Below are 22,016 nucleotides of genomic sequence, written 5' to 3'. Positions count from 1 at the left end.
CATGGGTGGTGAAACACTGGCCCAGGTTGCCCAGAGAGGTGGCGGATGCCCCATCCCTGGAGACATTCAAGGCCAGGCTGGATGGGGCTCTGAGCAACCTGATCTAGTTGAAGATGTCCCTGATCATTGCAGGAGGAGTGGACTAAATGACCTTTGAAGGTCCATTCCATCCCAAACTATTCTATGGTTCTATGATTCTATTACATCTGCGAGGGTAGGCTCAGCTGCCACCAGCAGTCCCTGTGGCCAGGCCAGGGTGCTGGCATAGGGGACAGCATTTGGGTGGCAGAGGTGGGTCTGATGGGTTTGGGGTTTGCCAGGAGCTGGAGGGAAGCACCTGGAAGAGATAAGCCATGTCCCAGCAGGGGGAGCTGAGTTGGGGTGCGTGAAGGTGAGGGAGGCCCAGGAGTGCCCTTCATCTCATGTCCCACCTTCCTGCCATCGGTGGCATGTGCCCCTGCAGAGCTCTTGGTGGCTCCCATGACATTCCTCTATGTGACCTGCTTGGCACAGCATAAATAGGACAAAGAACTCCAGTGGAAAAGCACGAGGAGCTCTGTGAGGGCTGTTTGCTGCAGTGGGGATGGGTTGGGAGGCTTTAGTAAACCAGCTCTCTCTATCTCTTCTTATTCCTCTCTGAAGTTCATACTAGCAAAACAGCAACAGTTATAAAAAATACTGTGGTTTTTGCTGCTGAGCAAAGATCCTTGCCTTGTTTTGGCTGGACGACCCTCATGGGAAAAGGCCATCTCGAATGAAGAAGTTACAGGTTTGGTCTTTGCTTGTGTCCCTGGTCACAGCTAGATGTGGGGGTGGTGCACCCAAAATCACTGCCAGTGCCTGCCTCTCCACAGGAAGCTCATCCTCTCAGCCCCATTCTCCTGGGCTGGAGAACATGTCATCACCACCATGCTTCATCTCCCGAGGTATAAAATGCCACGTGTTTCCTCCCACCCTTCATCAACCCCAAGCAGGTGCTGCAAACATGCTTTGCTGTGACCCCCACCTCTTGTACATGTCCAACTGCATTTCCCATGGGACATGAATTTTCAGGAAGGCTGATAGTCCCTGTGGCTTGCAGGGAGGTCGCTGAAGGCCCAGAAGGGACATCTCCTGGGCACTTGCGTGCCAGCATGGCCCAGCCCATGTGCTGCTGCCACAGGGCGAGTTGGTGCCTTCCCATCCTTTGCACTGGAGAGCAGAGGACGCCTGGGGCTGTGCTGGCCATGGGTGGGACAGGCAGTGACAGTGGCCACTTTGCTCTTCGTCTCCTGCAAATGAGCCCTGCCTGGTGGGGATGGCCTCCACAGCCCCACAGCCTCGGGAACATCCTCGTCCTTGGTTAGAAGCCAGCAGGAGGATTGGGGGGGCATGGGCAGAGGCTTTGGCAGGGCAAGTTATGGTGTGCTGAGTGGGGAGCCTGCCAGGGTGCTCGTGTGACATCTCTGCAGGGATGTTGGTCACTGGCCACCTCTGCTGTCCCCACCAGCTCCTGCCCCCACACTGCCCAGGCTGGCTGCTCAGTGGTGGGCAGGCCTCTGAATAAACAGGATTTAAGCCTGGAGTTTGTTGTTCATCTGGCTGGCCTGAGACCAAGACCCATCCCTTAAAAACCTGCAACCCTCCTTCATGTCACTAGCAGCTCAGTGCCTGTTTGCACTCGTCCCCCTGCAAGGCCATATCTGCTGTGGATAACCTGCCCTGGCAGGTTTGGGAGCAGGGAGAGCGGTGATGGGGGCCAGGCTGAGGCAAGGTGGGGGGCAGCAGCAGCCAGGGCCAGCAGCAGCAGCCGGGGCCAGCAGCAACAGCCTTTGTCTAAAATTAGACCTCCAGGAAACTCATTGCCTAGAACAGACTTTTTCCATTTGAGGAAGAAACAGAGAAGGCCTTGTAGTCAGCCTTTAATTCCTCTTTTTCCTCAGCTGGAGCAGCGTGGTGGGGTTGAAGGCCACTGAAGGTCCATGAGCACCCAGCAGCTTCATGCCTGCACCATGGGATGGCTCCAGGCAGGTGGTGTGGCCCTGCACAGCCTCGGTCCCCAAGCGTGGGCTGGGGCAGCATCGTACCTGACACAACCATGCATAAGCCACTGCCATGCTGAGCCCAAAGTTCGGGCTGCTCAGGTCCCGGTGGAAGGTGCATCTCCAACATTATTGAATCCTGTGTTCAGTTTTGGGCCCCTCACTACAGGAAAGACATTGAGGTGCTGGAGAGAGTTCAGAGAAGGGCAATGAAGCTGGTGAGGGGTCTGGAGCACAAGTGTGATGAGGAGCGGCTGAGGGAACTGGGGCTGTTCAGCCTGGAGAAAAGGAAGCTGAGGGGAGACCTTATCGCTGTCTGCAACTGCCTGAAAGGAGGTTGTAGCATGGAGGGTGTTGGGCTCTTTTCCCAAGTAACAAGTGATAGCATGAGAGGAAATGGCCTTGAGTTGCGCCAGGGCAGGTTCAGATTGGATATCAGGAAAAATTTCTTCACAGAAAGGGTTGTAAAGCACTGAAACATGCTGCCCAGGGAAGTGGTGGAATCACCATCCCTGGAGGTGTTTCAGACACGTATAGACGAGGTTCTCAGTGATATGGTTTAGTACCAGAGTTAGGTTATGTTTGGACTCAATGATCCTGAGGGTCACTTCCAACCAAAATGATTCTATGATTGTCTTTTACAGGCTCAGAGTGATGTAGGCATCTTGGAGGGGCAGCCAGCAGAGCCAGGCTGGCTGCATCCCTCCTGAGACGGAAACACCTGGTAGTTTAAAATATTAATATTTACAGTAATGTCTGCCGGTGAAAAAGACAAAGATCATGTTGTTTTTTTCTGCGTGTTTGCACACACAAAAAGGGGAACTCAGAAGATGCTGCAGGTAGCAAACCTTGCCCCGATGGCAGCTGCTTCGTGCCAGCCAGCGGTTGCCACCATCCCCGCTACAGGTGGGACCCATAGCTCCCCACACTGAGGGCTGGTGAGGAAAGTTTCTGCTGGTACCAGCACTGCCGTGGATGGTAGTGCTTTGGCTTTCCCCAGAGGGCTTGGCCTGCGGGTGTTTTTGTCCCCCTCGCTTTGCCCACCTCAGTCCAAAGTTACTTAGAGACATGGTGTGTGACACCATTTAATTGTGGATGCTCTGGCTGCCATGTTTTCACTTCCTGTGGAGACACACTTAATGTGCCTTAGACACGAGTGTGCACTTCACATCCACTTCCACAGGGCTGTGATTTTCCTTTGCAAACATGCTCTGAGGTAGGCTGTAATAGTAGCTTCCAAGATCAGTGGCTACCTTCTCATTACTCCATTCAGATCCAAATGTACGTTCAGACTGCAAAGATTTTGAGATAGCACGTGTATACCTTGCAATAACCCTCCTTTGCATTGACTTCCTTCTTGTTGTTTGTCTGGGGTTTTTTTGTTGTTGTTGTTTTTGTTAGATTTTGTTTATTTGATTTTTAATGGTTGGTCAGGCTAGTTTGAACAGAAGATGACTGAAATTGTTTTTTATACGTATATCCCTCTAAATGACACATATCCAGGTGGTGTGTTTCCATGTCTCCGCATCACCACCAGTGAGAGCTGCCTGTGTGCAGACCCTGGCTCCCAGTCAGGCTGACAGCAAGCCAGGACTGACCACAGGCCTCTTGCTGGAGATGCTTTTTCCCTGAAGATGTAACAGCAGCTGACAGCCTGAAATCTCCCAGGTGGCCTCATGCAAAGCACACCTGGTTACACTGATTACTCTGATCATGCATAAAGACTCAGCCACAGGTGAGTGCTGTTAGTGTTATGGGCTGCAGCCCTGTGTGTTTCTCAGTGAGGGTTGTTGAAGGGCTGGATGTGTCGCAGTGCTGTGTAGCAGCACTGAGAGATAGTTTGGTTTGGGGACCTGTGTTTCTGGGTTGTGGGGGGTAGAAGTGGAGAAATTCTAGCTTGGGGCAAATGCATGTGAAAATGCGGGGGGCTTTTCCTGTTGTGTGGTGGTTATCGGGGAGGCAGTTTTCTGGGTGCCCCATTGCTGTGCTGCACAGAGGAGCTACAGCAGGGGCTGTAACTGTGCTGTGGGGGCATCTGGGCAGGTTCTGCTCTTGGCGGGGTGAGCCAGTTTGCACCTGAAATCAGGGGAGAGGTGTTGCAGTTGTGTGCTTCCCCTGGGGCTGCAAGGTGTGGAGCAGGTGGGTGGCTGGTGGGGGGTCTGCCCAGGGATGTGGTGTGGGGCTCAGGGCAGGGCAGCCATGGATCTAGGGAGCAGGAGCAGCTCTGCTGTGGCTTCTGCCCATCCAAGGGATGCTAGAGAAGGGCAGAGTAAGGCTGTTTGGGGCATTTCCAGTTCTTTCGGTGCTTGAGGTTTGCTGGCTGCTGTCTCCTGGCAAGGGCCAGCATACTGTGGGGCAAGTGCCCCAGAAACCTGCTGGTCACTCTGTTATAGTTGAATTAGTTTTTGTAAGTTGTATTTTGATTCTGCAAATCATATCCAAGATTCTTACCTTATCTTAAAGCTATGCAGGTTGTATACAAGTTCATATTTTAGAGAACTGAAAGTTAGTACTTATCTTATCTCAAAAGGATAAGATGTGCTGAGAAGGTACATTTGCTATCATCCAAGAATTTATATAATGTTATGAAGAGTGCGCATGTGCTGTGATGAAAGGTGAAAAGTACACTAGCGATGAAGACTACTTACTTCATCCTGAAGACCCCCAAGACGACCACCAGAGGACACTGCGCATGCTTAGGGTAGTTCCAAGGTGTTGCAACTGATATTGTGAAATAATTGTGTAACCTAATGAATATGCAACACATACGTTGTGATTTTAATGAATATGTATGTAACCAAATTGTATAAATGTAGTGGAGTTCGAATCAGTGGTCGAAGCCAGCTTTGGGTGCGAATCCCTGGTTTCCCAGCGCTGAAATAAAAGCACCGCATATAACTACGTCCATGGTTATGTGTCCTGTTTGCTAACAACTCCATTCCCTGGGTTTCTGGGTGTCAAGTCTTCCCTGAGAACAGAGGCTTTAGTGTCTGCTCCAGAGGAGCTGGTGCTGCTGCCTATTTGAGGAGCCAGCAGAAGCTGCAGGCTGCACTCATTGCCTCTTTTTAACCCCTGAAAACCTCCTGGTTTTGTGCCTGCTGATGCCAGAGCACTTCCTGGGATGTGGATGTCCACAGCCCACAGGGCTGAAAAACTGCTGGAGATACTTGTCCCTCTGGGTGGGTGAAGGACCTGTTCTCATGATGGAGCTTGGGTGAGAATAAGGCACAGAGGCTGCTCCCTGTGGCTTCTCTGTCTTTACTAGGCTTCAGTTTTTTACTTTCAATTTATATAGCTCTTTTTTTACTTCATTTTTTTTTTTCCTTTCCCTTCTGAAACTAGTGTGCTAGCAAGCTTAAGGAAATATTTTCAAGATAATTATTCCAGATCTCTCTAGTGGATTTACCATGTGATGCTGTGTCTGCATGGGTGTATTAGTAGCATAATAGTATTACATATCAGTTTTCATCCCAAAGTGCTTACCTGGTGAGGGGTGAAGCCTAAATAGAGAGACATAGCAAGTGAAATGGAGCTGTGTCTCACCTACCAGATTTCTCAACGCCAGAAGGTGCAAGAAGAGACTTCTTGCTGATCTTGCACCAAATTGGAGTTTGTCCCCCTGAGCACTATTGAAACCCCCCAGGCTGGACCTGCTGCCCAGTTGGCTGGGCAGGGGTGTTCTGGGCTGGTCCCCAGTGCTCTTGCTGCAGCTGGCCACCTTGCCAAATGCAAATGGCCCCACACTCTGCATCCTTTCCCCTTCCCTGTTTTTCTTGCTGAAGACAAATTGCGGAGGGCTGGTCACCCTGGCAGTGGTGTGTCAGCTGTGGGGTGTCTTGCTGAGGTCCTGACCCTGCTCAGGTGGTTACTGATGTTCTGTGCTGGGTGCTGCTTGTGAAGGCAGATGAAGTTCAAATCTGTGCTGTCACTGTCCCAATGGCTACAACCCCCAGCCATGCTGGGTGGGTGCCCTCTCCTGCTCCTCCAGGGCCAGGCTTTGCTTTGGCATGAGCCTGTGCAAACAGGAGGAGTGTTGCGCTCTGATGATGATTTGGAGACAGCCATAAGCACTTTAATGTCTCAAGCTACATCTCCAATGTCTGCCCTTGCATTTGGGGCTGTAGAGAGTGAATGTCTCAGGCACAGTTGCATTTTGTCCCAGACATCTTTCACCTCCTCCGCTGGCCCCCTCCACGCTGCTGTGCTACCTCTCCACCCCTGCCTGTCAGAAAGGCTGGAGCCTGCAAAGGGAGGCCAGCTCTGCTACCACCACCCACTTTGTGTGGGCAGCAGGTGTCACCGAGCCCTGTGACATGGTGTCACTTTCCCCCTTCCCAGCAGAGATGGAGGAGAGTCAAAGTGCTGCAGTGGGAAGAAAACCACCCCAGGCAGTGGCAGCTGATGGCTGTGGGCTGCACCACACGTGGGGGACTGCACAGTCCCAATATAGCACATGGAACTGTGCTCAAAGTTTACTCCGATCAGCCCACTGTCACTCCTGGCAGTGTCACAGCCCTTTGAGGATTTGGGTCTTCGGGGGCACAAGAGGCTGACCTCTCCACAGGCACCGTGGGGGCGGCTGAAACCTGTCCTCTGTGAACACCGCCTGGGCTGCAGATGGAGGGACGGTGGTAGCCCCTGCTTTCCTGGGGACAGGGAGCAAATGTCTCACACAAAGGACAAGCTGCTTGCATAAGGCTCTGTTAAGAAGGAGCCTCCGGCAGAGGTGAGACATCCAAGCAGGGTCAGGTGAGGCTTGGCAGCCTGGAAAGCACCTGTGTACCAATGTTTGGGGTCACAACTACTAACTAGGGTGTGGACATTCATATGAATGAGCAGGTGCTTAAAGACTTTTGACACTTGCTTGTCTACAAGATCACTGAGGGAAGCCCTAACAGGTCCAGCTGAGATCTTCCATGTCTTTCTCTCTGTGCTCCCACTTGTGGTGGTTTTGGGGAGGGAGCAGAGCAGCAGCGTTTTGGAGTGTCACACACTGCAGGAGGAGCAGGGAACATGAAACATGGACAGTCAAAACATGCAGTTGTGGTTTGAAGGGCTGTCAGCAGAGCTGATTTCAAGGGAAAGCTCCCCTATGGCAGCTCTGCCAAGGTCTTCTCTGCTTGGGCACATGTGGCTGGGTCCCCTGTCAGCGTGGGGGCTGCTCTTGTGTGGGGAACAGGGAGGATGTACCTGGAGTTATTTTAAAGTATTAAAACTGCAAAGAAAGTGCAGGCGAGAAGGATTGCTGGTAGGTGCGTGTGCAGGGGAACAGCAGGGTGGCTTTTCCCCCTCCCTTGTCTCAGCTTGAGGAGCCAAGTCAGGCTCCTCACCAGCCCTCTGCTCCCCTGTAAGACTCTGGGGTTTTAATTCCTTAAGAAAGCTGTGCCATGGCCCTTGCCTCCTTTCCTCAGGTGATGTGGATGTGGGCTGGTGTCTACTGGATGCTCTCCCTCATGCAACGGGTGGGAGAAGGAAGACCCATTTTGATCCACGGCTGATGGGGTTTCTCCAGTCTATGTAAAGAGACTCTGCATTTCATTCTCGCTGTCCAGCAATAGAATAAATTTAACTTAAAAAAAAAAAAAAAAGAAAGAAAGAAATCCACAGTATCAAAACACAGCAAGTCACAGTCCGACACTTGGTGATATAAATAGGCATACAAATGGTCCTCTGTAGCCCCTGAGTTTGTGCCCCAGCATGAAAATGTAAAGCAGGCTCACCATCAGGGTGCACATTACACAGGTATGCACCCATTTCCTTCTTCCTAGGGTGGAAAAAAACTGATACACACAAGCATGGCCAAAACTGAGGAAAACATGGATACATGCCAGCAATGGACAACTTATTCCCCTCCCAGCCTTGGGAGCAGTGCCTGTGTCTGTATGTGTGTGACAGGTGGAAAGGGGGGTGTGGGTCACGGTTGGATCACTTGCTGGGTGTTTAGGGGAGCGCTGCCATTGCCTTCAGGCAGTGCTGGTGGAGGTGTGCCCGTTTTAATTCCCAAGCCCAAGTGTGCTCTTCCCTTTGACCTGCCTGCTGGAAGTATTCTCAGACCTGGAAGATGGACTGAGCTACTCTGGCTTTGTTGGTCCTAGAGTCCTTGTGAAGCCTCCATATCCCACTGCATTGTTGTGGAAGGGATGGAGCGGGGTGGGTATTGCTTCCATCTGGCTAGTGGGTGGGTGCAAGGGAAGCAGGACTCAATTTCAGCCCAGCTCTGGTTATGAAGATGGATGACAAGAGGAGGAAGGATGGCTTGTGGGTGGTGTGGGCTCCTGTGGGATTTGGTGTAACTAACCCCACTTCAGCTGGAGCCACTGTCACCTGGGTTTTTACAGCATGTTGGTCCCACAGGGGGATTGAAATGCTGAGTCCCAGTCTGGAAAATAAATTGCAGCACTTGCATGGAAGTACATTGTGTGTGTGAGAGCATGGAGAGAAGCTGGCTAGAAAAGACAGGGGTGTGTTATCATGCTGTGGTTAGCAAGTGCATGGGAGAAGATGTTGCTTTTGACTGGGATGAACACAGCAGATCTAGCTTGTGTCTGGACTTCAAATGTCAATGGACTTTTGGTGGTGTCTTTTAGGGGATGTAGTTTGGGTTGAATAGTAATAAAATACACTCTGGCTGGACTGTATGCATGTACATGAACTGCAGGGCCATCCCAAAACAACTAGGAGGCAAAGGTGGAACTAAACCAGCCCCCTGGTTTAATTCGGGGACCATGACTCTTCAGCTTCCTATCCAAAGAGCTTGGCACAATACTCTGGGCATCACAGCAAGACTACGACAAGGGGTGATTTCCAGCAGAACTGAAAGGTCTTTAATAAAATGTGTGACAGTCAATGATGCACGTAGGGAGAAACATGCAGCTTTGTCTGGTGAAGCACAGGATGGGGCACGGGTGGTGGCACCTTGCATGTCCAACACTCCCCACCACACGGCTGTGTGCTGGAGCCGCTCCTGGCACAAAGCTCCGCTCACCTTTCTGTCCTCAATGGACAAGCACATGTGCTGTGGACCAAAGTGATGCTAAACCCCTGTGGCAAGCGTGGTCGGGTGGGCAAAGGGCCAGGAGGGCACGGGCCATCTGCCATAGCACCTTTTCCATGGTGAGTATGGATTTAGCAACACCAGCGAAGTTAGAAAAAAGGTTAACGTGCTCTGTGTTGAAATGGTTGGGCTGACCCAGAATGAAACTAGTTTACGACTGGCCACAAATTTCAAAAAGACATTTGGTCTGGTTCCTACCTGGAACTGCTTTCCACAGAGTAGTAAATCAGCTGTTCAGCCCAGCTGGGTTCAAGTACCAAGGAGCTATTTCATTAAAGCCCTTTTTTTGGAGAAATCTGGTTTTCAGAGTCAGGAAAGAGCAGCAGAAAACACTGTGTTGCTGGCAGATGAGGATGAAGCAATTGCATTTATTCTTCATTACTCTTTAGCTGTAAAACTTGCACCTAAAACATCTATATTTATAGAGCAGATGATAACGGGATAGCCGGATGCCGTGTGCCTTTGACCAGATCAAGCTTTCGCTGGCTGTGACCTCTGTCTGTGCCAGTGAGGAGGCACGGTGTTGTGATACGGCATGGTGGGCATTAGGGGGATGCCATGGCTCCCGCAAGTGTGGGGTGAGTTATCCAGCCCCGGTGTTTTTGGGTGTCCCAGAAGAGGTGGCCTCCCTTTGCGGCGCTCCAGAGAGAGGTGTAAAAGCGCTTGGTGATTAATTTGGCCCTAAAGAGAAAGATAAGCGTTGCTGATCGGGGGGGTAAAATTACAAAATCAGTGCTTGTACCTGTGTTTTCACTGCATGGCTCTTCTCACCAGTGCATTAATCGTGGGCACCATGCACACACCTCCAGCTTCCCCACCATGGGCTCCCTGTAGGCCCCTTGAGGGGCCAGGCTCTGCCTGGTCAGTCCTTGGCACAAAGCTCTGGTCTCTTATAAGAGGAGAAAAAACAAGTTGGGGAGTGTGTGATATTAATGATAGGACTGATCAACCCCCCCAGCTTGTGACCACTAAGGCTTGAAATCCCATGCATGGCCTCCAGCTTCCCCAGCCCTGTGGCTCAGCCTCTGAGCCCACTGCAGCATGTCACCCCACCACCTGCCCCAGGGAGACCTAAAACCAGGCTCAGGGGCTGGCAAATGCCCAAGAGCATCCTTCTGTTCACACCTGGGCTGGGGTGCTTGGGGGTGCTGGTTTTAATCAGAACTATTGGAAAAAGCAGAGGGTTTTACCATCATTATTACAGTGGTGGGGCAGTTTTGGAGAAAATGCTGTTTGGTGCTTGCTCCCTGGCAGCAAGGCAACCTGTGAAGTTGCTCCTCTCCTAAAGCAGAGAGTGGGAATATCTGATGCTAATTAAAATCAATTAAGCAAATGCCTACAACAGGCAGAAATAAGGCATTTTGTCCTGAGTGGTCATTTGACAGATTTCGGAACCTCTAGAGTGGCACGTTGGCTGTTTTCTGGGCTTCATCAATTTGATAGAAAGGTCAAAAATAAGAAAATTTTGTAGAGGAAAACCTGAAAGTAAATTAAAAATCCTGCCCTTGTCCTGTAGAGCGCTGCCAGTGCCAAACTCCTCATGCAATAAATGCAGCCAGCACACAGACATGACTGAAATGATGCTCTCTGGAGACATGAGACAGTCCCAGGGAGGGCAGTGTTTCCATATGAGTCCTTTCACAACTAGTCCAATTATCTCATCCTCACTACAGCACAGGGACAGACAGCACAAATGTGGCCTAAAAAGCTAGCAAAACCCTGGCAATACTGACAAAGAGCTAATCTTGTCTCTTTTTGTTCCCAGGGGACCTTGTGTACAAGCGCTGGGCCTCTGGGATGGGGCATTTGCTGCTGGTCTCATATCTGATGGCAAGGAGATATGACTTTTGGCAGTTTAATGCCAGGGAAAACATCAGCTTGTTTAACCCTCCCCAGGCTGAGACTTCTTGCCCTGCCTGTCCACTAAATGTTTAAATCCATCTTTTAAAAGTCAGTCCATCTTCACTGGCACCAGAACAAGTTGTTCTTCAGCCACACTTGTTTGCTTCTGTTTCACAGTTTCTGTGCCCAAAGGCTTTGCCTTGTTTGCCTTCACCATCTCTACCAGCTGGCCCAGTGAAAATTGTTGGCTGTGTCCGTGGAGGCTCCACACATCCATGCTGAGACCACGGCACAACCAACTCAATGCTCAGGCAGCACTTGGAGTTCGCACTTGAACCAGCCCTTCTGTTTTGGCAAATGTGAGGGGTAACCATTGCTCTTGGTCATGGCACTCGCTACAGCTGAGCCAGCAAGTTGTTTGGGTGGCTTAATGACCAGTTGTAAACCTCAAAAAAAAAAAGAAGTTCCCACTGATCACAGCAGCTTGTGAAGTTGTTTTCCAGCTGTGCTACTGATTGCCTGTTTGCTCCTGGTTAGGATCCTCTTTACCCCTCATTTTCCCAGGTGGGAAATGAAGGAGCAGAGCTTCCCAGTCTCACAGAAAATACTGAAGCTCAGTTCTATAATATCAGTAGTCCTGCAAGCCACACAGTTGCAGGTGCTACAGCACAGGTCACTGAGCAGCCACCCTCTTAACAAGTCCTTTTGGTAAAAATGTTCAAAGAGAACTGAAATTGTCAAACATCATGAGCAGAAACCCTCTTTGTGATTGCTGTGGCAATGGTCATCTTAAGGATTTCATCCCTCAGCTTTAATTCAGATGTCAGATGACTCTTGGGTTTCATCTTTCCACCACTGGCCTACTAGGAGTTACAGAATCACAGAATGTCAGGGATTGGAAGAGACCTTGAAAGATCATCCAGTGCAATCCCCCTGCTGGAGCAGGAACACCCAGATGAGGTTACACAGGAATGCATCCAGACAGGTTTTGGATGTTTCCAGAGAAGGAGACTCCACAACCTCCCTGGGCAGCCTGTTCCAGTGTCTGTCACCCTCACTGAGAAGCAGTTTCCTCTCATATTTAAGTGGAACCTCTTGTGTTCCAGTTTGTACCCATTGTCCCTTGTCCTATCATTGGCTGTCACTGAGAAAAGCCTGGCTTCATCCTTGTGACACTCATTCTTTACATATTTATAAACATTAATGAGGTTGCACCTCAGTCTCCTCCAAGCTAAAGAGACCCAGCTCCCTCAGCCTTTCCTCATAAGGGAGATGCTCCACTCCATTGGTTTTTTTCGAAGTGCTGCTGCCTTGCAAGCCTCTCCTTGGCCAAGCAAGGTCACTGTGCCTTGCTGTGGTGCAGAATCATGGCAGGATAACTGCACTGCTTTTCCTCTTGAGCACTTCCAGCCCTGGGTTAGCAAGAAGTATCAACTGGTACTTGTCTTCCAAAGAAACCCACTTTACTGCTGCCTGTGTTGTGTGGCTTGTGTCTCTCTAAAAGCTGATGTTTTTTTCATCTGCTTTCCCCCAAAATTACCAGTGAGCAACTTTCCTGTCTGCACTGCGTTATGGATCTTTTCTTTCTGTGGAGCAGCCCAAAAAGCTGAGCTCAGCACCTCCATTTGGTAGCTGCTAAACACTCATTTCTGGCTGGCCAGTGTAGCACTATGAGCCACTGTCTGGGGCGTGAGGCAAGAGAAACGCAGGCCAAGTTATTGCCTTGATTCTGCCCTGGGTTTGCTTCGGAGTCAGGTAATTTAACCTTGCTGCACACTGCTGTTCCTCAGCTGTACAACAGGGGTAGTGATGTCTGTATATCGTGGACAGATGCAGAGGGTTACTGTTAATATTTGGCCAGGACCTGTGAAATTTGCTTTAAACTTAATCTGAAGGGTCATCCACAAGTCCATTTCATGTTGATTGGTCCTCTCCTCTTGCTAACCATGTGCTAAAGATCCAGTTTAAATGTGTCTCCTGTAGACTACAGGCACTGTTGGACATGTGCTCCACGGGGCTTGTGTAGTTTTGCAGGTGTTTAGCTGAGTGTGCTGGCCAAAACATGCCATGCTCTATCACCAGGTAGTGTTTCCACAGGCTCAAAGGGAACATCTGCAAAATACACTGCCCTAGCTGAAGTCTGGCTCAATAAAATGTACGATGAGTTGTTTGTGTTACAGATTTACATGCTTATTAGATGGATTCTGTTTGTCCTTCCAATTAAGGTTGCTGAGATCAGAGAAAGGGCTCCTGCCAGCAGTCCCCTGGCTTGCAACAAAGGCTGAAGTTTCCAAGGCTCCTGACTCTGCCCTTTTCTCCAGTTCAGGCAGCCCAAATCTTTTTATAGCTCACAATCAATGAAGGGTGGGGTGAAAAAAGTTTGTCATCAGCTCCACTGCCTGCACTGGACAAACTTGCACGGTTTGGACAGATTCTGTCCCACCACAAGTTATCCGGGACCAAGGATTATGGTTTATCATTAGCCCTGGGGAAGGACTTAATGAGCTGGGAGAGCAGAGATGTGTTGATGTCTGCCTCCCATGGGCTGCGGGGCCATTGGGCAGGTAGGAATCTTTCAGGAAGGAAAGGTCTTGCATTAATGCCAGTGGCTCTCCAGCTGCCAGGAGAGCACCTGGGGCTGCAGTGAGGCCACGCCATGTTTCATGCTGGTGTAAATGCCAAAGGAGCTTCCTACCCCACCAACTCCCTGGGGGATCACTGACAGGCACCTTGCCCAGCGCAGGGCTCTCCTCCACCCTAGGCAGGTGGCTGTCCTGCTCAATCACAGAATCAAAGAATCATTTTGTGTGGTAAAGATGCTACGATGCCCCTGAGGGTTAAACACACAGTGCACAGCTGGGTGTTTTCACAGCCTGGCACTTTCTGTCTGCACATGATCAGGCAAGGGGACACGCATGCTCAGGGACATTTGCTGCTGTTTGACTTCTCTTTGCAACCGGAGTTATTTTAACTGTCAGGATCTGATGTACAGGGAAAATGCGCCTTAAATGCAAACCACGGTGCTAGGAGAGGCTGGGAGGTTGCAGAGCAGCGGGGTGTGCTGCTGCCCCTTGCCCATTGGCTGCACCTCTGCAGCAGCAAAGCGCTGGAAGTGGGTCTCGGCTCTGCGGTGCTTGGGTGGCTTCCAGCTTTGGCAGTGGGTCTGAAGCTCCTCTTGCTGGGAGGACCCTCCATGGGTGAGATCAGCAGCCTGATTTTGTCATCTGTCAGCAGGGTTCCTCCCACCAGCTTTTTGGAGAGGAAGAACGGCCGAGTGCTGCCACCACTCCACCCAGCCTGCACAAGGCAGATTGGAGCTGAACTCTCACCCTGCCGAAACTCCGGCTGGGAGAAGAGGAATCACTCTGCTGGGATGCAGGATTTGGCTCTGCGCATCATGTGTGCAAAACACAAAAATGCAGCCCTTCCCCAGAGGCCTCCTGGCCACAACTGCTACTGAGCACCTGGTTTGCACCAGGTTGCAATCCTTGAGCTTTGGACACTTACCCCAGGGAAGCGGAGTGAGGACACTGCTTCGGCCACGAGCACACGCCGTGCTGTCATGGGATCATGGGACTTTCTTCCAAAGCACAGAGATGCTGCCAGAAAGTCCCTTTCAGGGAGAGGGGAGGAAAAGTATATTTTCTTCCTTTTTTTTCTTTTTGGCTCCCTCAGTATTGTTTTACACTAGAAGCTTTTGACAGCAGGCGGCTGTGCCCACCATGGTAGAGGCAAGGTGCTGCGGGGCACAGGTCTTGTGATAAAGTCTCCCTAGGGGCTGGTGGGAGGTCTGGTCTTCACATGGTGTTGTCAGAGGATGGAGGCAGGGGATGGCCCCACTCAGTTCAGCGGTACAATACAATTTACAGCAAGCACGTTTCTCAAGACATCTGCAAGGACAGAGCTTCATTGAGCATCATATGTACGCAGAGAGCAGAGAAAGCTGATCTGAGCCCTCTGCTACCACAAAGCAGTCAAGGATGGACTCTCAGGGTTGGGAAAAAATACCACTGGTTTGCTTTTACATACTGTACATATATCTATTAATAGCTCCTTGGCATTTGGTGTTCACAGCCGGTTTCCTTTAATGGTGAGCATTAAAAGGAGGCAAAATGTCTTCAGCTACTTCCCTCTGGGAGGAGAGAGAAAGCAGGATCTCGCGCTCCCCCAGCTCAGCTGCCTGCCCGGGTGCCACCTTTGCCAAGGGTGTTTCCTTCTCCTGGCACCTTCCTCCTCATCAGCTGCCCACCGCGTGCTGGCCGGGACCAGTCCGAACCCACGCCGTGCTTGCCCCATCGCTGCTGGCTGCTCAATGGGATCAGTGCAAGTCTCCATCGGCTGGTCTGCACCTCCGCTCGGCTGGACGGGCAGATGAACCAGGTTCGAACAGCAGGAAACAAAACAAAAGGAAGAAGAAGAAAGACAAAGGGTAATGAAAAGGTCCACGGCCCACAGCTGCCCAAGGAAATCTCTCGCCGTGTTTCTCGGAACACACTTGTCCCAGCCACTACAGCTGCTGTGGGATCCCCTGTTCCTTGCAGCCTGTGAGGAGGGAGGGGAAGGGAACATGATTAGTGTTAATTCCTAACGAGGACCTTTGGTGAGGCTCAAGAGAGCCACGAGCCTGGTTTATCAGAAGTGGCAAATCACGTGGGAAAATAGGGGGGCTGCCCTGGGGCAGACTCAGCTCAGTGAGCTGCCCTGCCTTGCTTTAGCCAACGCCTGCCCCTTGCAACCACGGGTGCAACCACCTTCCTGGGCATGGCGATGTGGCTGCAGTGCCAGACTGGCCGCTGCGGTCCCTGTCACGGCAGAGGCACGGGCAGAGGCACGTCTGCTTGAAAAGGTTATAAAGGCACAGTAGATTCTGGCGGCCACCAGTTCCAGTACGGCCCAATAACCTTAAACTTTTGTGGAAATTAAGTATTTTCTGTCTGAATGATTCTGTATTGGAGTGTGTTTTTCTGCAGCGTAGGGGAAATGTATACCCTTATACGCTGCTCCAGAGATGCTGCTGTTCCCCAGTGCTGAGCTGGCAGCTTGCTGGTCGTGCATCCGACACCCTCACATCTCTACTTGCGATCTACATCTGGATCTCATCCTTGCAGGGGACTGCCAGGTAGGAGGAGGCTGGTTGCCTTTACCCCCCTTTTAGTTCCCATGCTGACTTTTGCTACTAGAGCTCTCCAACAGCAACCAATTTGCACCACAGTTGGTGGAGGTGAATAAACACGTCTTGGAGGAGAAAGCAATGCTGTTAATTGCAGGCTGACATGCCAGAGTTCACAGATTTTTGGGATGCCTCTGTGGGCCCTTCCCTTACTGATATTCTCATCCCTTGTGATGCTCTTGCTTTGCTCCAGCCCAGCAGAATTATAGGTGCTTTTGGGCACAGCAGCCAGCCGGTGTGACCATAGAAAACTGAGCTTTCCAGTAGCAAAACTGATTGCACTGGGAAGCTGTTGAGATCCCTTCTCTAATGCACCTCTCGAGCAAGGCAGCAAAGCCCTTGGGGGGCTCTGTTTTGGCTCATCCTTGACAGCTGGGCCTTGCTGCATTGCAGCCACATGGCTGCTGCAAGGGCTGAACCAGCCTGTCCCACTGCTCATCGCAGCTCCCCAGGGCACTGAGCCCCCACTTTGTTTGCTATCCTGTATGTAGTGGTTGAGGGGAGGCTGCAAATCCCATAGGAGAGGGCTCCTCCCCACCAGGGATTAGGGCAGGGAAAGGCGACAGGAGAGCACCTGCAGCTCTTGTGATGACACAGGATAACAAGAAAAATACTGTGTTTTTTAGGCACTTTCTGAGGTGGTTGCAAAGATTGCACCAGAAGCTTTACCTGCTTTCTTCTTAAAAGAAGCTGGGATTGTTGTTACAATATTATCAATACAAAACATCTCCCTTTTAAAGAAGCGACCAAACTGTCCTTGCCTGCACTGACTGCAACAGTGAAGATCTTCAGCTAGAAACCTTTTAAAAATATGGAAGTTTTTTCTCTGTGTTTAAATAACTGAAGTAGCCTGCTATTTTTATATTTTGAATTTCAAATGAGTCTGAAATTTCACATCTGAGAGGAATGTCTAACTCTTCAAACACTTTCCACTGATGCTTTAAACTCTTCTAACTCTTATGTCAGGCTTTTGTAAGTCCCTTTAAAAAGCTGAACACAAAATACCAGTAAGTGCCACAGCCTCTGTCTTTGAGGGATTTCTTGCTGAGCTAAGAACTGGCTGTGGCAAAGAAACTTTACTGTACTCTGGAAAATCCACATGTGCCCCCAGCCTTAGCAGCCTGGATCTCCTGCTGCTAAAAGAGCACAGGGAATAGAAGAGATTAATGACGCTTATCAGCGCATATAATCCTGTGCTGCATCGCTGCCCATTGAGCGCAGCTGAACAGAAATACTCTCAACTCTTTGAAACAGCTCTTTCTAGGGGGGAAAATGATGATTTCTTATGCATTTATGGTCTAAGTGTGAGTCAGCTCTGAAGGCAAGATGAGCTGGTTGGAAACCTGTAATACGGGCTTGTCTACAGCATCAGTTTAATGTATTCAGGGAGCACAGTAAAACAACCTCAATCAACCACACGGACCAGAGCACTGGGGCATGGCACAAATCCTTAACTAAAGTAAGCAAGCTAGGTTATGCTTACAGTAACTTGCTTGCATAGAAATACCTTTTATTAAGATAGAACAGAAACCCTGCTATGAGTTTTGAAGTTGGCTGCAAGCCAGTTACAGTGGCTAAGCCTGTATGTTTCTTTACAGGACCAAAGTAAGCCAAAAGATGACCTGTCCTATGCTAAACTTATTTATTAAAATACTTCAGAATTAACTTATTTAACAGTTTATATATTAAAATAGTTATTGCATTTCTTGCACAGGAATAGCTATTCCATATGAAGCAGCTATAAGTCAGTATGCCTGCAATATTGTTAAGGTACAGTTCTGTAAAGCAGGCAGCTCTAGTATCAAAATTAAGTTGGTCTAAGTATCTTTGCACAAAACTGCTGATTTAATCAAGTCTGCTTGAAATTGCATTTCTTCTATGAACCATTGCAAGTAAGATCCAGGTAGAAAAATAAACCAACCCGTGCAGAGGCTGAGTTCATGCAGAGGGTGGCCTCAGGGGGCTCTCGAGGCTGAAATGGGTCCCTGCCCTGCCCCGAGGGTGCCCATGGGGCAGCCCTAGGGACACTGCAACGCTGGGTGGAGAACACGTCCCCAGGGATGTGCAGCCACAGAACAGACACAGAGACAGGCGGACACACACGCACGTACGGCCAAAGCGGATCCCAAACGGCCTTGTCCCGGCCAAGTACTTGCTGCTCTCTGTGGGGACCTGCCATGGGGCGTGAGGAGGAGGAGGAAGAACAGAAAGAAACTTACCTTGTGAAACTTTGATGGTGAACAAAAGGAGGCAAAGGAACATGAAAGAAAGAGAGAGGGAGAAATGTAACTGTAGACGATATATCCAAAACGCACGGAGAACCAGAAAAGAACGAATAAATCGAGGCTGCAGAGTAAACAGAGAACAGCTGCTCTACCATCAGACATTCACACAAGGGATAAACTTTATTTAAAACACTTCTACTTGAAGTGCATCACTTCATTTAGGGCTCTAGTTTAAAGAGGATGGGGGAATCTTCATCTGCTTTCCAGCTCACTATCGACAAGCTGGATGAACTAACACCTCTGAGTGATGCTCCCACAAATGCTTTCCTCTGTGACACTGCTATTTCACGGGTTTGACTGAAGGGGAACTGTTCAAAGAAAGCAGCAAACAAGGTGTCACGGCATACCGGACAGCGAGTGTCATGCCGTTCATGGGAAAACTACCCTTGAAGGCTGCTTTGTGCCCACAGATACCTCGCAGCTGCTGTGCGCCTCAGCCTGGCCAGGTGCTGCAAACCCTGCTGGTGTTTAATACTTGTACAATATGTTAAGAACTTACCCTGCTCCAGCATTTGGTAGGAAACTGCAAAAAAGGTTATTTTTACCTACTTTCCTTAGGCATAGTTTGGGTTTTGGTTCTATTTAGATTAAAAAAAAATTCACACAAACAAAGCAAAACAAAAAGAAAAAAACCCCACATAATTGTTGAGTGGGCAATTTGTCCTCAGAACTGCCTTCACCTCATGCAGGGTTACCAGTTGTTTTGGGATGTCTTGTCTTCCAATTTGTCTGCTCTCTGCTTCCCAGGGCAGCTGTGTTACCTGCCCTAGCAGGAGCCCTGTGGAGAAGAGATGCTCAGTGACACGTTCCAAAGTCCCTCGGAACCCAAGCGTACGGTAACCATGCAATCATCTGCTGCTGCTTCTGGCACGGTCTGAGCGCTGCAATTAGCAAAGAAGTGACAAGTGGGCAGCATGATTACAGGTAATTTCTTACTACTGGCTGGTAATCAGTCCCTGAGAGCCAGTTGCCTGCTGCTGAAGCAGGAGCCGCAGCAAGAGTCCCTGTCCTGTGAAACCACAAGCAATGGTGCCTTCGCGTGTCCATGGGCACAACCACCCAAGTCGTTAATTCAGAGGCCAGAAGGTGAGCGAGGGCTTCCTCCAGAAGCCAGGCTTAGCTTCTACGCTGCACTCATTTAAGGGGCAACAACACCTGGACAAACAGTCCTTGGCTTCTGTCCCCTATGTCACCTCAGCATGATATACTATATTGATTTCTGTGGTACTTGTCAAGAAATGGTACACAACCTTTCTTAATGAGCTCCCAGCAGCTAGGGAGTTCCTGGTAAGGCCATTCCTCTGCGTTCATTCTACACAATGCAACCAATGAAGACATGGGCTGGGGACAAGGTGTGCCTTTAGCAGAGGGAAACTTGCCCAGAAAGCCTTAGGAGGCTTGTTTTCCTTTAGCTGGCCAAGGCCAGCTAATTAGCTGTTTAGCCTCAGCTCCGTGCTTCGTCCCCACAGCCATGATGAGGGGTTCAAAGAGAGCACAGTGCGGCAGTGCTGCCCAGCCACCACCACGGGCGGCTGGATATTTGCAGCAGCAAGGGGAAGGTCCAGATTTATTTTTTCTTGACAAAAGAATTAAGTGCTTCCCTTTAATCTATCTTTGCCTTCAGACAGCAGGTAAACCAAAGGACAGATCCCAAAGCCATATGGCTGCTTAAAGCAGATATCTGTGGCATTTAATGGGGACGTCTGGCAATTCATTTAAATTAGTAGAGAAAATGCTCCATGCCATTGTGCTGCCAAAAGTAATCAAATGTGACAGCAAAATTGCACTCAGTCTTCCTTCTGGGATATATCCCACCAAAAGCACCTTACAGGAGATGGGGACTGGATGGAACCCCCTGAGGTCAATTGGTCTCTTGGCGTGTCCCACATTGCTCCTGACAGATGTGGGTCTACCTGCTCTTGGGGTCTTCCAGTGACAAAGAGGGCAGATCCTGTCAGGCCACCTCTTCAGCATTTTGACCTCACTGAAGGGAAAACGCCTTCAAATTTCCATACAGATCTCTTCTGCTGTTGTTTAAGTCTGTCTTGGGCTAAACTGCTGTCCTCTCCTGTTTACTAGCCTGCAGAATCTCTTCATAGCCTGCTGTCTCACGGTCCTCTGGACTCTTTCCAGGTTGTTCACATCAAGTACAGCCTCCAAAGCTGGGCACAAGCCTCGCTGAAGCTTTACATGTGCTGAGAAAGGTGAGGGGACCAGTTAATGCTTGCACCTGCCTGGGTGGTGCTTATCCCCCCTCACAGCTGTGTACTCCTGTGCAGCTTGTGACTCACTGCAGCCACCACAGCCTTCTCTGAAAAAACAAGTTGTTCCCTAGCGTATTCAGTTGATTAATCCTTCCTTAGTGTCTTGGACTGGACTCTACTGAGTAGCATTTATTTTTTTCAGACCATTTCTTCAATTTGCTTGAATCCGGATGCTGCCCTGGCTGTCCTTGCCATCCATGCAGCCACTGGTGGTGTGGGGCCAGTAAGCCCCTTCTCTGGTTCATCACCAAGCCATGAATTGAAATACTGAACACGGCTGGATTCGTGAGAAACCTTTTGAAACACCTCTCCTTATATCTTTCTGGTTCAGGCAAATGCATTTAGAGAACCATTCTCAATGCATTTTTACCCAGGCCACATCTCCTGGCTTGCTGGTAGGAACACTGTGTGAGACGGTGTCAGCACCTGAAGGTCAGGAGGGATGGCCGAGCGCCACTGCTGCTCGCAAAACCAATCCCTCTGCCACAGACGGGAATCGAGCCAGTCTGACACGGCTTGCCCTGGACAAACCCAGCCTGACTTTATTTCTTTTTATTTTCTAAATGCATGCAAGTCACTTTTTTGATTACATCTTCCAGGAACTGAAGCACACTTGATTTGTCTATAATTCTTCTCCTTTTCCTGTCGTTAAAGACAGCATGACATTGTCCCCACAGCTATCCCCTCAGAGCAGGCTCCCTTGTTAATGGCTGAGAATTAGCACTGGGAGATGAAAACCTGAAAGGAGCATCCCTAACTCCCCCCAGTCCCCTACCAGCTGACAGGTCCCAATTCAGGGATTGGGACCCTCACCCCTTGGAGACAGCCAAAGCGGGGTCCCCAAACCCCAGCTGCTCCCCCTACTTCTCCTCACTGGCAGCCCCCATCAGCTCAGACACCCCACACCATGTCTGGCCTCCTGCCCACCCAGATCCTATGGCACCCTCACAGGGACACATGCAATCAGCCATTTAAAGGTGAGAAAGACTAGATGGGGGCAGTAGCTTCATATTTTTTAAAACTGTTTCCCACCTGCATGCAGATTTTACTTTCAATTGTGTACAATTTTTACCCAGTGCATGTTTGTACACATACAAAACTCAACCAAAGCAAACTGCTTCCTGGCAGTGTTTTTAAATGAAATGTCTTATTTCTTGCATTTGAAACATCGTTTCCTTTTTAAGTTATTACTTTGGGTTTTTTGAACTTGAAAACAAAACACGAAAAAAACCAAACCATTTTGGGGTTCGGCAGGGCTGTTTGATCCAGCTGGGAGCAATTGATCACTTCTGCTCTTTCATTTGACTGAAAAAATGAGTTTTTTATTTTATTATCCATCAACCATGAGCTGCTTTATTTAGCCATTATCTTCTCTGCATG

At 49.8% G+C, this 22,016-nt stretch overlaps 1 protein-coding gene across 1 annotated transcript in view; it reads right to left on the bottom strand.

Moving 5' to 3' along the window:
• Nucleotides 1-15,424: 15,424 nt before the first annotated feature.
• Nucleotides 15,425-22,016, bottom strand: part of STUM (stum, mechanosensory transduction mediator homolog) — a gene marked incomplete at both ends in the record, with an annotated part of 44,261 nt that continues 37,669 nt past the window's right edge. The window contains one exon of the mRNA XM_080342581.1: nt 15,425-15,459. Coding sequence (XP_080198707.1) covers nt 15,425-15,459 — 35 coding nt within the window. The remainder of the gene's footprint in view (nt 15,460-22,016) is intronic.

Source organism: Nesoenas mayeri (genome assembly GCF_963082525.1).
Source record: "Nesoenas mayeri genome assembly, chromosome: 3".
Classification (NCBI taxonomy): Eukaryota; Metazoa; Chordata; class Aves; order Columbiformes; family Columbidae; genus Nesoenas; species Nesoenas mayeri.
This window is presented reverse-complemented; position numbering and strand designations above follow the sequence as displayed.